Genomic DNA, 15,384 nt, shown 5'->3' with positions numbered 1-15,384 from the left:
ATAAATAAACTAAAATAAATAAATAAATAAATGTACTAATAACATATAAATAGAATGTATGTATTTGTCTTCCAGATATATTAATATTTTTATGTTTTGCAAAAATAATTATAAGCCATACAGGAACAAATCTAGAAGCAGTTGCAGTTCAGAAATCCTAGGCACAGAACAATTAAATAGAATACTCAGGGTCTTGCAAGGAAGGTGGTGGCAAACCAGAGGTTAACACTCAGGTTTATTTACCTGATTGAAGAACGATTTCTCTAGTCAGGATGTATTGTATTTACATGTGAGGTTGCCATCAAATTTAATACTGAATCCTACTGCAAGAAAAAAGAGGCACAACAGTCCTCTGTGGACAGTTAAACTATATGCAAAATGTTTCTTCCTGGGAAAATCTGAAAAGTATAAAGGAGCTTCTATTAGACCACAACTATGCACATGTGTGTTCTCAAACACATTTTGAATTACTTTTTGTAGAAGTAACCATTTTCTTATCATTTACCTGTTCCGAGACCACTGCAAGACGAAAAACGCACCTGTGACAGAAATTAACTGAGCAACACACAAAAAAGAACAGGTGATGGTTATGTGTCTTTTATTTGTGACATTGGGATTCTCAAGCTCACATGAATCGATTTCATAAATATCCTTTCATTTCCTCTTGCTTTTCTAATTGACGTAATTGTGTTAGTTTGTTCTTAGAGTGAAACCCTTAATTTAATCACAAATGGAACTAAAATATACTAAACATTCTTTTTTCTGATGCAATTAGAAAAGATACAGGAAAACCTTGAAATTAGAACACTAACAGCTAGTAACACAGCTTAAATGTCAGATTAGAAATGGACTCTCCCCTCTAAAAGTTACAAAAATCCTTATTTATTCATCAAAAATTTCCTACCCAGAATTGATAACTGCCCAGAGGGAAACAACCTGTTCTAAGTTTTTGGTTGTTGACATACTTTCTAAAGCAGGAAAGAAACTGTCTATTTCCAAAACACTTTGTTTGGCTAATTCTAGGAGAATCACCTATTTTTTTCAAGGACCAAAATAATCCAAACACAAATGATGATGGTATTACCTAAGTAACACATCTGAGCCCTTGTGATTTTGCATTTGTACACATTTCTGGAAGACATGGCTCTACTTGTCCCATGATATTTCTTAGACTCACAGTGTGATACCCACGGGGTGTGGAAGTGATGGAAAGTCGGTGACCACAGGGAATGATGTGCTTCCATTAAGGACCAGATAACGACTCGGCCTACATCACCATGAAAAGATGAGAGGCACTCCCCATCCAAGTCTCTTAATGCTTTGCCAAGAAGGGATTAAAACAAAAGAGCGCAGTCTGATGAGGCCTATTAATGGTAGATATGAAGGCAACTCAGGAAGATAAACCAAAATGGTTGAATATAATATAGACATAGATTTAATGTGGATTAATAGAAAAGAAAATTTATAAAAGTCTAAAAAACAAGTTGGGACTTAGCAAGACATGACAGTTTGGAGAAAGCATGTGGTACAACCACTGTTGGTTGCAACCATAATCCACAGAGACATGGAAAATCTAGTTCAAATGGAGGTGGAGATGTTAGCCACTGAGCAACTGGCTTCCAAATTCTGCCCTTGGAGAGCAGAAGGGAAAGGAGGCTGATGAAAATTACCTGTGATGATTCTCCATTTGCTAACAGTCTTCAAATACTTAATGGATATGCAAATAAGGCTCTCATTTATTATGCTTCATATCCTAGGTAATCCTTGGATCTTTCTTAATGTGAGAGCCTAGGAAAGGTGTGCTGAAACCCAAAGATCTGGCTCAGGTTAAATGGAAGGATTACAGACGCTGTGAAGTGTTCTGTGGGATACACCGAAGGATGTTGTGGGATGTCTATGCCTGAGGCCGAGGAGAGGAGAGGGAGGTTTTCACCAGGAATGTTACTGATACAGTTTGGGAGGGTAGAAGGAATGGATTAAGAAATCTCCAGAAGTTGCCTCCACTCATCCTAGACGTCAGAAATGAGGAAACACCCCAGGAAGAGAGAATTAACACTGAAGCAGCAGAATCTGACTCTAAATGAGTATTTCTCAAACGTACCTGGTTTTGTTTTTCATTATCATCCTCCTAAGGAACCTTTTAGGAAATTTAATTCTTAATCATCCTCATGAAATTTTAATACACATAGACACTTTATACCTACTATGGCCCTTTGAAGGGCCACACCCCCGTTTTATCTAAGATGCCTCCCTGCGTCAAACCCCCCGGCAAAAAAAAACAATTTTTGTACCATTGAGCAATCACCTTCAATGAGAATACACACTCTCTAAAATAAACCATGGGTCTGAACTGGAAATCACTGAGAATGGGAGAAAAAAAAATTATATTCAACTCTGGCTACCGGGCCCATACAAATTCTCCTTAGCCAGTACTTCTCCCTTCCCCTTTCCTCTGTTAAGTGGGAAGTTATGAATCCTCTATCATTGCTGTATCATTTAACTGCAATGATTATGATCTTTTGGAGAACCTGGGCCTCTTTGAGAATATTAAGAAAAGAATGCACATTTGCATAGCCTCCACCTCTATAAAATGCGTGTGTGCTGAATTTAAGAGCTTCCTACTGAATATTTTACCTTTATGATGAATGGGTCAGGTCGACAACACCTGAACTCAGTGGCCAAGCTTCATATCATGAAAAGAGATGACAGACATGATATACTTCCCGACAAATGCAGTAGGAAGAACATATCACTCATGTAGTATTTTTCCTTAAAAAATATGTTTAACTGAGTCTAATAAAGAGGAAACCACCAGGAAAAAAAAAAAATCCAGATTGTGGAACATTCTACAGAAAACCAGCCTGAAATCCTTAATAATGCCAGTATCATACACACACACACACACGCACGCACGCACGCACACACGCACACACGCACAGCATCACCACCCAGCACCACCACACCACACCCATACATACCTAACAAAAGAACTCTAACCCATTAACTAAAAAGAATGACAACAAATGCCACGTGTGATTCCTAACTGAATCCTGGATAAACAACAACAATTAAAAAGCTATAAACATTTTGGGGGCAAATGACAAAGTATTTTAAAGTTTTATGATGTCTGCAACATACTTTGAAATGGTTCAGCAATCAGAATGTATAGTTACAGAGAAAAAGAGAAAATATATGGAGAAAGTCAAGAATTTTAAAAATGTTAACAATTGATGCATGGACGTGAAAGGGACATGGACGTTCATTGTAATCTTTTTGAAATTTCCACTTTGAAATGTCTTTTTTTTAAAAAAAAAAAAAAGTGAATCCATGTGTTACCCAGCTAAAAAAAAAAGTAGTGGGAAATGAGGGAGAGCTCCTCAGGTGAGGAGGAGGAAGCAGGTCAGGCTCAGACCCAGAAAGCCGAAGGGGACCAGGCCACTGCCAGGGGCTCAGCTTCCCCCTTTGCAATGAGATGTACTTAGGATGTCATCAGGTTAAAGAGATGAAAATTACCTGTAATGATTCTCTTTAGAATTTGCCAAACAAAGTTCTGCAGGACTAGGAATACTCTAATTAAAAAATAAGAGTGGTTTGCCAGAACTCATCCTAGAAGAGCTGATGAATGCAATTAGAAATATAACCGGGAGGAAATGGTGCCAAGAAGCTTAAAAATATTTGGTCTTTTAAATTGAATGGCAATTTCATATGCACAAACAGTCAATAGAAAAGAACCTTAAAATGAATTAATAACGAATGTCTTCAGAATCCAGCAACCTGCTTGATCAGACATCACTGAAACGCAGGAACATGGTCAACTTTTTAATGCAAAAACCCTGTGGTTTTCCATGGCGGCAGAACTTCGGAGTTCCTCCTAGGGCATGGGCTCCACCCTGTCATCTCTCTGTCCCTCCGTTCCACTTCCCCACGCAGTACTGACTGCGTGTTGCATAGGCTGGGAAGAGGGCGTCTTGTTTCTTTGTTCTCTAGATCCTTAGGACGGTCAGGCGTTTTTTCAGCCAAAAATGAGGCTGAGAAGAATCCTAGTTTATCTTATTCTCTCAGAGTTACTTAGGAAGCCACAACAGGGGAGAGAGTGTGTTGGATGTTGACCAGAGCACAGGATGGAAAGAGGTAGCAGCACTTGGATTCCGTGAGACGACTTGGACAAGGCGGGAAGCGAAGGTCGCTTTGCTGGGTCAGGGCAGGGTGCCACGGTGCCCCGGCAGTCAGCCCTTTCTTTGGACAAGGAAAGATTTCACACTTTCTAGGCTCCTGTGGCGGCCACGAACGGCTTTAACACGTGACATATAATGAAGCGAAATCGGAGTTGTTTAGGGATGTTTTAATCGGTATTAAAGTACACGAATACATTCTTATCTACTTCCCTCCACCAACTGCTGTTTTGTCAAATTCGAAGGATCCCTGGGAGTATCATGACCCCCTCGTGACAGGCTCTCGGGACCTCCACCAGGTTTGCGAATGAAGCAGAGAAGGCCACGTTTCTTCAGCGAAGACTCACTTGGGTTTCAAAAGGCAGGATGTGGCACAGACTGTGCTCTTCTGTTGACTGGAATGGGAAAACTGGGAAGGAATGGAAGAAGGAAGTTAGCTCCAGGGCCACTGTTCCCTTGGCAACGGTGGCACAATCCTACAGGCAGAAATTAATTTTGTGACCCAACACAATCCAGCCGAGGGAGAGTGGGGGACGTGTAGCAGAAAGGAAAGAAAACACAGGCTGGACCTGGATGTAGGCGCTCAGAGGGCCAGCTGGGGAGGCTACGAGCCAATGAACCAGCTGTCTGAGTTAAGCGCACCAAATAAGCAATTGCACTTCTGTTTTTTTTTTTTTTTTTTTTTTCACTCAAATTTTCATATTTTGTGGAGACAGCCACAACTCCCTCCCCTTTGGTCAAGAACAAACGCTGCACGAATCTGTCTGGCTCAGGGCTTCTGCGGATCGTTCCTGGTCATTTACAACTTCCTTTTCTTCCTCTCTTCTGGGAAACAGGAAGGAAATACCTTGACTAGAAAAGACAAGGAATGGTGTGGTTGTAAAAAGCACATTCTGTTCAGAGTTAACTGGTAATGCGTCAGCTTTCTGCTAGCGACCGGTCTCCTCGCTGTCGTTAAGGTTTGATTGGGGTCATGGAGTGGGAAACTGTGTTGAGGCTGTGGGGTGGGTCTCAGATCGCTCCTGGCTCCGGGTCCTGTGCAAAGGTAAACCACTGAATCAGATCAGGGCAGGAGCTTTGGAAAGGAAGGTTTGTTATAGAAAAATTCGCTGCTCATCCAGAGTTCCAAAATCCCCCCGGTACTTAGAAACCACGTTACAGAAAAGTCGGCCAGCTGACAAGACAGAGTGGGAAAGTACAAGTAAGTGTCTCAGTCTCAAAACCTGAATTCCAGTAAAGCTTTGGCGGCAGGTCCCAGCAGAGCTGCGACGTGCCTGTTAAGTGCAGAGGCTTTCTGGGGGCAACTCAGAGCCAGAAGGGGCAAGGGACAGTCCTTCTTGCACGCTGTGGTTGGACAGGTCCACCGGTCGTGGCTAGCAGCACTCAGAGGGTTAAGAGCACACGGGGTGAGTGGGGATCGTCTCTCAGGAATCATGGCTCGTCTTCACCTCTCGGGCTCCTGGAAGTAGGCGTGCCATTTCAGCCAGGGACGGCTCCCTGCTTGGGACTCCCGGAGGAAAGAGCTTTCCTCTGTCTTCCGAAGGCAAGGCCGGGGCGTTAGTGACACATTCTGCTCGTCATCTCTTTCTGGAAAGCAATGAGAGAGGGATGGTTAGGAGTAACAATAAGCAAGGCCTTGCTGAAGGATTCTAAAAATACCCTCACAACCTCAGGAGCCTTTGAACGAGGACTTGCCAGCACGGCCCATGGACAAGGCTCAGCATGGACATGAGTTCCATTTGGTCTGCAAGTTTGGGTTTGGGGTTTTTGTCCTGATCAAGCAATGTTAAAAATAACAACAAACCAAAACATTTGGCTAACTTGCCGAAACTCCAGGTTATTCACTCCCCCTCCCCCCCAAATCCCAAGATTTGGAGCCACTGGACAGCTGGAGTTGAAGAACGGCTGTCCTCTTCAGATAGAGACGTGCTCTCCAGTTGGTCCCAGTCCCCACGACTCCCAGCTGTCTCCCCAACAGGAGCCAAGTATCACTTATTGATGGATGCGATCATTGGATTTAGACTGCTGTTTTTCTTACAGAAGAGAATAGTTTCTCTTTATCTACATTTCAAACAACCATGGAAAAATGAAGGATAGAGGGGCGCCTGGGTGGCTCAGTGAGTTAAGCCTCTGCCTTCGGCTCAGGTCGTAGTTCCCGGGTCCTGGGATGGAGCCCCGTATCAGCTTTCTGCTTGCTAGGGAGTCTGCTTCCTCCTCTCTCTCTCTGCCTGCCTCTCTGCCTACTTGTGATCTCTCTGTCAAATACATAAATAAAATCTTTTAAAAAAAAAACATAAAGGATAGCATAAGTGGGTATAAGACAAGGGAAATGGGAGGGAGGACTTTTCTGAATGCGCATGAATACACCAACGCAGCCGACCCGCTCCCACCTGGCCTTTCCCTCATCTCCATCACCTGCTTGGCTCCTGTGAGGATCTGCAGACTGCAAATGTGCCATCTTTTCTCTTTCTCTGGACCGCTGCAGAGGTGAGACTCTTGCCTGTGGCATGCTCCTCCCCTCTCTGCCCTCTTGAACTTGTGTGACTGCCATTCATTTCCCCAGCTCAGGCAAGAGGACTTTCAGGATGCCTGGAAGGCCCTCCGCTGTTCCTGCCCCCCACACTGTGGAGTTCACCGCTTCTTCCACCGGGGCCAGCCTGGAGTCTTGCTTACAGTGAGCTGGTTTATGTGTGTGGGTGGGTGGGTGTGCGCACGCGGCGCGCACGGACCGTGGGCATGTCTGCGGGCCCTACTAGACAGTGAGTTACCGTGTGTCAAGAAAAGGAATCCTCATGGGCTCACCACATGTGCACTCGTCTTGTCTCCCCTGCCCCAAAACAGTGCCCGGCACAGGACGGCCACTCTGCTTTCAGCTACAAGAACAGTTGGAGGGCAGGCTGGGAAGGAGCCCTGTGCCAGGCAGCGCCCGGGGGGACACGCTTAACATAATTTTATGTAGATGAATGAGCTGCTTGCAAGTGCCACCTCCCGCAGAGCCAATGGCAGCTGCCCCCTCTCTCGCATGCTCACCCTGGATCACCCCAGCCCATGGAAGAGAAAACATCGGAGCACAAGAAGTTGGAGAACAGGAGTACCCAGGTGCTTAGAGACTCTATCAGAAAACCATACCAATGTGTGGGTTAAAGAAATGACAGAATATACATGGCATATTCTAGGCACTTTTCCATCCTTGTAATATTATTAAACACAGGCAATCACATACAAATACATATACTGGAACACGAAATGACCATTTCCTTCTCATGACTTGTACTATGTGCCAGGTGCCTGGGAGATGAGGTTGCTGTCTGCAAGGAGCTACAGTCCATCAGAGAGAAAGAAATGTGGATCACTAGAAGGCACACTAAAAGACAAGACACAAATGCAAGTATCTAGAGGAAGGGAGACCACGAGGCATGGTAGCTCCAAGTTCCAGCCACTGTTAGAACCCACTTCTGCCATCTTTACCTACCCATATGACTGCCCTGAGTCTTCGGGTCTTAGCAGACTTGCCTTTTCTTTAGGGATCCCCTCCCTAGGCTCTGAGATAGGGCATATCCCTCTTTCTTGCCTTTCATAGCACCATTCTTCACACCTGGAATAGCCCATTATTTCTTTCATTCCTGCTTCCCGGTCATTCCATTTTAGATCCTGTATGACCCACAAAGGAAGGGGCGTGTCTGTTCTATTCCCAGTATTTGGCAACTGATATTTAATAGATGTTTGTTTAATGAAGCAATGAATGGGCCCTCAGTCTCCTCATCTGTGAAATGGAACAGTGAAACTACCCAAGAAGGTGACCGGGAAGGTTAAAAGTATTAAGATATGTCCAGACTTGATGCACATTCATTCTTTCCCCTCAGAAACACATACACGGCAACAATCACTTCATGCCACGGCAAGAAGGGGCTTCCGAAGACCTCCCTGATGATATATCCATTTAGATGGACCCCAAAATTTAAAGAAGGAGTCAGATGATGTGAGGTGGGGAGAAAAGGACTAGATACCCGGGAGGGGCGGGGGGGAGAGTGGCCAAGGCAGAGCCCTCCGTGGTCTGGTGTTGCTGTGGCTGGAGCAGAGGAGCCAGGCCAGGAGCGAGGTGTGCGTTGGAGAGACAGGTAAACACACATGCCCAAACACAGACCCATGCTCCTGGTGTGAGGACTGGAAAGGAACGTGGACAATCTTAAAATGAAATTGCTGTCCCTTTGATAAGCTTCCAAAAGTCCTCCTGCTTTTGGTTAAGCTTTGACGACAAAGATGGGGAAAATAAAGTGGGAGCGCACATGTGCACATGTGCGTGAGTATTTGAGTTAGCGAGAGAGACCGGTGGCCAGGGAGAGATCACGGGCTGAACACGATTTGGCTTCATAACTAATTCTGTCCTGATTTGTAATGGGTTACTACTCTGGGAAAGAAAGGAACTAGCATCTGTGAGGCACCTCTGAGGTGCCAGGCGCTTGGTGGGGGCAGGGGGAGGTGTTACGTCATCACCTCTGTAAAACTCTCAGAGAAGGAACTATGACTCCGTTGGACAGCAGAGGCATCCAGGCTTCAGAGCTGAAGGGACCTGCTCGAGTCAAACAGGGAAGCTGCAGAGCCTGACCAGTAACATTCACTTCCATCCAACAAAGCACAGCTCTCCCTTGGTCCCAGTGTCCCTCAGAGCTCTGCAGAGATCCCATTCCCATAACTCTTACACAAACACTGTGAAACAAGACTGGTTGTGCTCATTGAAACAGGCTCGGAGACAGAGAGTATCTTCTCAAAGTCACACAGAGAGGGGCGGGGGTGGGACTTAAACTCAGGTCTAACCAAAGACAAAGGCCAGCTCTTTCCACTCACACCAAGTGATCTGTGGTTGAAAGCCTCTGAGACATTCTTAAGAAGATACACTCAGATGGTACTGATGTACATTAATTGACATATATTCATTATAAATGGTTGCAGTTATTCCCAGATTTTCAAAATGATGAAGATATGTTTTCATTACCCAGATGGATGCCACCTGGAATTACGGGTGCACTGAGTAAATACTGAAACAGTTATGCCACTAGAAATATGGAAGAGTTAAGCAGACACAGACACACACACACAGACACACATACACAAGGGAGCACTTTGATAGAGGACGTGGGACTTAATGAAAGCCACTGACTTAAGTCTGTGAGAAGCCAGGACTGGTGCTTTCCTCACTGCAAATGCTTTCTCACCTCCAAATGAAGGAGAAAAACTGTCTACTGGAATGTCTCCTAACATTCTTACAGGGAAAGAATGGTTGGAAGAGCAGACCAGGAATTCCCAGATCCTTCCCGTGTGAGGACAGCTAGACCCACTCTTCAAAGCTGTATTCTAGCACGTTCCCACTGGGTGGTGCAAATGAGCTGGGTAAGAAATATCTGGCGCTTGTGGGAAAAACTCCAAACCAAAAAGCTGGCCAATATTGTCTTCCAAAGCTTTCGTCATCATCAAAGCCCTCCTGAAGGCACCTAGCAGAACCAAACACATTCCTTCTTATCCCGGAGAGTGGCCTAAACAACCCAGGCTGTTGTTAAAGAATGAGTTTGCCGTTGTTGGAGTGATCGAAGTGTAACGTGTATTAAGGCAGACCACTGAAGAATGCCAGAAGTGCTCAAAAAGCTTCTCCAGAGATGATGAGAATTTTCTGAGACAGGTTCATAGGGACTGTATTTAGCTTGTCTAGGAAGATGTTTTTAAGCACCTGCATTTAAAAAAAAAAAAAAAAAAAAAAAAATCCGTCCTTAATAAGGAAAGGAGTAAGAAGGAAAAGCTGGGTTTTGTTTGGCTCACCCAGTATTATTTGCTTTAAAGTAAGGAAGTAATTGATTTTGTAAAGTCCCCGGTTCCCCACTGTCAACAGAACAAATTCCTTACTCCAGGGCCTGGCAAACAAAGCTGTTCACAACAGAGACTGGTGCCCTCTGCTCACCTCCTGTTGAACCCCACCCACTCGCAAACTACCCACCCCCCCACCCCGCTGCAAACTGGACTGCTCCCCTGTTTTCCACAGGACACAGTCTCTTAAGGTTTCTAATAGTTTTTCTAGCTGTTCCTTCTATCTGGGAAATGCTTTCTGCTCTTCTGTGCCTGGCAAATACTGACATCCTTCAAGATCCAACTGTCAGCTCCCAGAAAGGATTCATTAGCAAGCTGCTCAGTTTTTCCCATTGCTCACACACGCCGTATCACTTTCTACCAGCACTGGAATTCGTCATTAAGTTTTTGCCTGAATCCAAGAAGACCCTTACAACGTTGTTGTATATTAGGATGTGATGGAAATATTTTGGTCAAGTCATTGAACAGTATATACAGTTTGATATAATTATTTTGGGAAAAAATAGAAACAAAATATGAGTCCACTGGGATGAGTTTATCTCTGGGTGAATGAAATGATGTATGTTTTCTCTTCCTGACACCTGCCTTTAGCAAATCCTCTTGGATTTTGAGATTTTTCTTTTTTTTTTTAGTGAGTGGATGTCCCCCATTTGTTTTTTGTTTTTTAAAGATTTTATTTATTTATTTGACAGTCAGAGATTACAAGTAGGCAGAGAGGCAGGCAGAGAGAGAGAGAGGAGGAAGCAGGCTCCCTGCCAAGCAGAGAGCCCAATGCGGGGCTCCATCCCAGGACCCTGGGATCATGACCTGAGCCGAAGACAGAGGTTTTAACCCACTGAGCCACCCAGGCGCCCGGATTTTGAGATATTTTTAATACATATGTAATTTTTTTTTCCTAAGAAAATAAGCTCCAGTAATTAAAAAAAAAAAAAAATAGAAGTAGACCAAACCTCCAAATTGAAATCTTAGTTTTAAAAATAAAGTTAAAATGACTTTCGGCTACTTTTGTGTGGAAAGGGGGTGGTGGATGAAATCGGCATGTCTCCATAAGATATTCAAGCTCTTCTGTTCTAAACATTTTCAAACTGAAATACAGATATTTCTTAGCCATTACATTAAGTGTTTGATATCTGTAGGACAAACCTAATGTACTCTGAAAGTCTAAACTTAGTCTTATCTGTCAGTTTACCCATTGTTAGAACTGGTAGTGGAGGGCAGGGAGAAGGTGGTCACAAAGAGAAGTAAAATGACTTACTTTAGGTCCCACAAGTAATTTCTAACCCAGCCATGGCTACCGAAGTCCAACTGACTCTTAGCTTACTGCACAACCCATCATACATTTTAGTGATCTACTTTGCACATAAAATAAAGGGAAAACATTGATGAACACTAGGTGTCAGTAATCATGCTGCACAGCAATTTTACTAACTTAACATTAGAAACCAGAAAACAAGCTCCAAAAAGATGGTGGCATGATCATAGAATCACCGACCACGGCTGCCGCCAGGAGGACACTTGGGTATTGTCTAGTCTAAGACCTTTACTTCAGAGACTCAAAACCCAGATCACGAGAGTGGTGCTTAGCCACCTGAGGGGGTAAAATAATTAGTGGCAGAGCTCACCCCCCTGGCCTGTGGGCTCTGGACACTTGACATTGATCTGAGAGAGGCATTTGTGTAAGCAAAGGTGTCTGGGAGTTGGCTCAGTGTGATGCACATGGGGTAAAACCCATCCTGCGCTACTGGCTCAACGATACTCCTTCAGCAGCTCTGCAAAGTTTTCAAACTAAGTCCCAATTCTAGCGATCAATGCTCCTCTTGACCTGGACCCTCAATCTCTCTGCTGCCTTGTCACTCCCCAGCTCTCCTTCTCTCCTGTTGAATCCATGGCATCCAGGGATCTCTCGTGTATGTCCTTTATTCATTCCTCTTTCCCCAGAACACCTTTCTCCCAACTCCAACATCCTTCATGGCTCTTGGGCAGTGTGGTCCTCTTGAGGGACACCTTCCCCTACATCCCTCCTCACCCTGACCCCAGGGAGGTCTTTGGTGTTGTACTTCCGGTTTCCCAGAGTGGCCGTCCTACCCTTCACCATTGTTCTCCGACGGTTTATTTCTTCCCGGGCTCCAGCACAGGGCTGCCACTGAAGAGATGATCCCCATCTCGGGTCTGTTTGGACCCTGGTGCACTAGCCCAGACACATACCAGGTGCTGGAAAAATATTTAATTAAACTAAAATCCAATAAAGAAAAAACAATGATTAGGTCTACAGACCCAATAAAATGAGTGGTGGAGGGAAAAACGCCTTGGATACTTACTATGGCAGAGGCACTTACGTTTAGTTTGTGGACTTCTTTTCAAAACTCTGTGAAGTAGGCACTGCTTTTCTACTACATGGATGAGGAAAAGGAGAACTGACACACTTGCCCATGTTCACAGGCGGGAGAATCAGGATTTGCACCCGGGTGGACTCAAGAACAAAAATAAGCCAACATAAAAACATACTGTTCCCATCACTCCACGGGGGTGAGAAAGAAAAGCAGTGAGGCCTTTTGTTTTTCTAGCTTTTTAACATGTATTAGGAGGAGAGGTGTAGAACCACAGTTCTCCTGAAGTCTATTGTTTTAAATTCCCCAACTCTGCTAATTCTGAGAAACAAGGAGGAGGAGGAAGAAATATTGGAAACAAAACTGAGGAAGAAGGGGAGCACAGAGAGATGAAAGGAAGGTGGGTGTTGAAGCTCCAGAGTGTGGTCAGGAGAGAACACTGGGCTAAAAACTTCCTAGAGGGGCGCCTCGGTGGCTCAGTGCATTAAAGCCTCTGCCTTCGGCTCGTGACATGATCCCAGGGTCCTGGGATCGAGCCCCGGATCGAGCCCCCATCGTGCTCTCTGCTCAGCGGGGAGTCTGCTTCCCCCCCCCCTACCCCCACCCCCTGCCTGCCTCTTTGCCTGCTTGTGCTCTCTGTGTGTCAAATAAATAAATAAAATCTTTAAAAAAATAAAAAATAAAAACTTTCTGGAAACGATCTTTATGGAAACAACGCCCCCCCCCGCCCCCCGCCCCGGCCACCATTAAAAACCCAATGACTTCAAACGGTGTAGTTGAAATACACAACTTAGTGTTAGAGTTGGCCCTAAGAGGACAGTAAACTGCCTCCCAGCTAAAAGCGCTGCAGCACGTGTGCGCATATACCACACAAACACACACACACACACACACACACTTGTGCACATACAAGCACACACAAGGGCGCACTTGCCTTTTCCAGTACCGGAGCTTCGTTCACACCTTTAAAAGACAGTATGTTAAGGTGTGGGTTGCTGAAAGAACACCAAGGAACGGTGAGCCCACCAGGCTGACGCCAGCAGGTGTGGTGCTCCCCGCCCACTCCCCCCCAACGCCCAGCAGCAAGCCCTCCCTCCCCTCCCAGTGACACGCCCTGGGTTGGAACATGGACACTCCAGGCCTCTCATCAGCCCCCGTCTCCTCCAAGAGAGACTTGGGAACCTGGTTAGAAGCAGCATGAAGTATGGGGACAGCATCTCTGGCTGGGCTAGAGGGTGAGGGTATGGGGAACAGATCGGGAAGAACTTCCTTCCCAACAGGGAGGCTGGGCCTTCGGCGGGTGTTGGCCGGGTCAAAAAGAAAGCTTTCTGCCATGGCTTTCATCCTGCAAATGCCATTTTTTTAGAGACTTGAAAACCTCCAAGTTGTATCCATATTATCCATTGGTTTCTTTTGTTATTGACTATTTTTTCTTCCCCTAAAAAGTGGGTGGTTTGAAAATGTTCACCGTCTCGAAAATTTTATTTCTCTGAGAGTCTTGTCCCTTTCCCTCCTCCGTTCCAAACAACTGTGTTGGTGGTGTCTGCGCCAGGATTGCCCCAGAACCACAGTAATTCCCCTGCCCCTCTAGGGTCCCCAACTCCTGCCAACACCCATTTCCCTCAGGTCATGCAGCTACCAGGTCAAGCAGATAATTTGTTAATTCCTTATCTCCAGCTCTAACCCACTGGTAGCAAAGGCAAGTCCCTTTGGGACTTGTTCCTGGAGGAACCAGGAATGTAAGTCCCAAAACCCTGAGGCCCTGAGGAAGAATTCCAGGAATGGGCTGGTGTGGCCCTGAAGGCTGCGAATTCAGAAGAGGAAGTGGTATTGTACTAAGGCGTCAGATTGTAAGCGTCAACCTCGGCTGCTGTCCCGGAACCATCCAGTTTGCCGGGCTCAGAACTGCTGCGATATCACACTGCCGTGTGATTCCAGTGTGCCGAACACACTACTCCCTGCCGGTATCATCAACTGTGATGGCTGGAAAGGTGCTGTGGGAAATACTCTGGGGCATAAAACGTCCGTCCACTCCTCTCCATCAACCACCAGATAAAGTCCCAGCAAGTTAAAGAGACTCCATGTATCTCAGATCTATCTCCTCCTTCTCTCTTGCCCTGCACACACCTTGCTTCTGGCTCTTTCTGTATCTTTGCGCACTTGTTTCTTCTGCGGGGAGAGCTCCATGCCCTTCCCCTGCCCAGAACACTCCCGTTGAGTCTTTCGTGCTCTGCTCATGGGTCTGTGAAGGTTACACACTGCCTCAGTGGGAGACAGAGTGATTCAGAGAAAGGGACCAGGGCACAGGGAAGGGAAAGTGAGAAAGGATCTCAGTGGCTCTAAAGCTGGTTGCTGAGAGTGTGCTCTGGCAGCTGGCTCTCCCTCAGACAGGGATGTAGTACGTTTCTGCTCTGAAGGGCAGTGTCAAAGGGGAGCCCAGGAAAAACAGCGGGCTGCTTGCCGAAGGGAAATCCCCGGACCAACAGAGAAGAAAAACAAACAAGCAAATGCAAAATACCCCGGCTACTCGGCTGCTCATTCCCCGGTGGGAAAGCTGGACTGTTGACAGTGGAAACCACAGAGGGGGAGGGGCAGAGCTCCTGCAGCCCTCAGGGCACAGGAAGGCTGCCACGTCTCAGGACCACAGTCCTTGAGCCCACCTTGGAGAATCTCCGTGGCAGCCTCTCCCTGACCAGGATCTCCTACTCCAAGCACTTGTTTCACCCTCAAGGCCTTTGCAGCAGGAGGATGCAGCTTCTCTCCAGTGTCCTGTAGGAGGGAGCTTGTGTTCAGAAGGGCAGCTTATGACCAGGGAATCAAGAGCAGGTACGTTGCGCAAGCATCAAGTACTGGGCCTAAATATTTTCTTAAAACTATTTTTCTTAACGTAGTTATGTCTCTTTAATGGGAACTGGGAGAAAGAACTCTAGGGGGAGACTGACACCAGACCCCTTAAATTCTTTTTGGAACAAGGCTTCATATGTAATAACTAACTTGAATGAATGAATGAATGAATGAATGAATGTCAG

The 15,384-nt window shown here is 45.7% G+C and overlaps 1 protein-coding gene across 1 annotated transcript in view; it reads right to left on the bottom strand.

Annotated features, from left to right (window-relative positions):
• Window positions 1-581: 581 nt before the first annotated feature.
• MOB3B (MOB kinase activator 3B) overlaps window positions 582-15,384 on the bottom strand; it is a 200,156-nt gene continuing 185,353 nt past the window's right edge. The window contains exon 4 of the mRNA XM_059142808.1: window positions 582-5,759. Coding sequence (XP_058998791.1) covers window positions 5,730-5,759 — 30 coding nt within the window. The 3' untranslated portion in view covers window positions 582-5,729. The remainder of the gene's footprint in view (window positions 5,760-15,384) is intronic.

Source organism: Mustela lutreola, chromosome 12 (assembly GCF_030435805.1).
Source record: "Mustela lutreola isolate mMusLut2 chromosome 12, mMusLut2.pri, whole genome shotgun sequence".
NCBI lineage: Eukaryota > Metazoa > Chordata > Mammalia > Carnivora > Mustelidae > Mustela > Mustela lutreola.
This window is presented reverse-complemented; position numbering and strand designations above follow the sequence as displayed.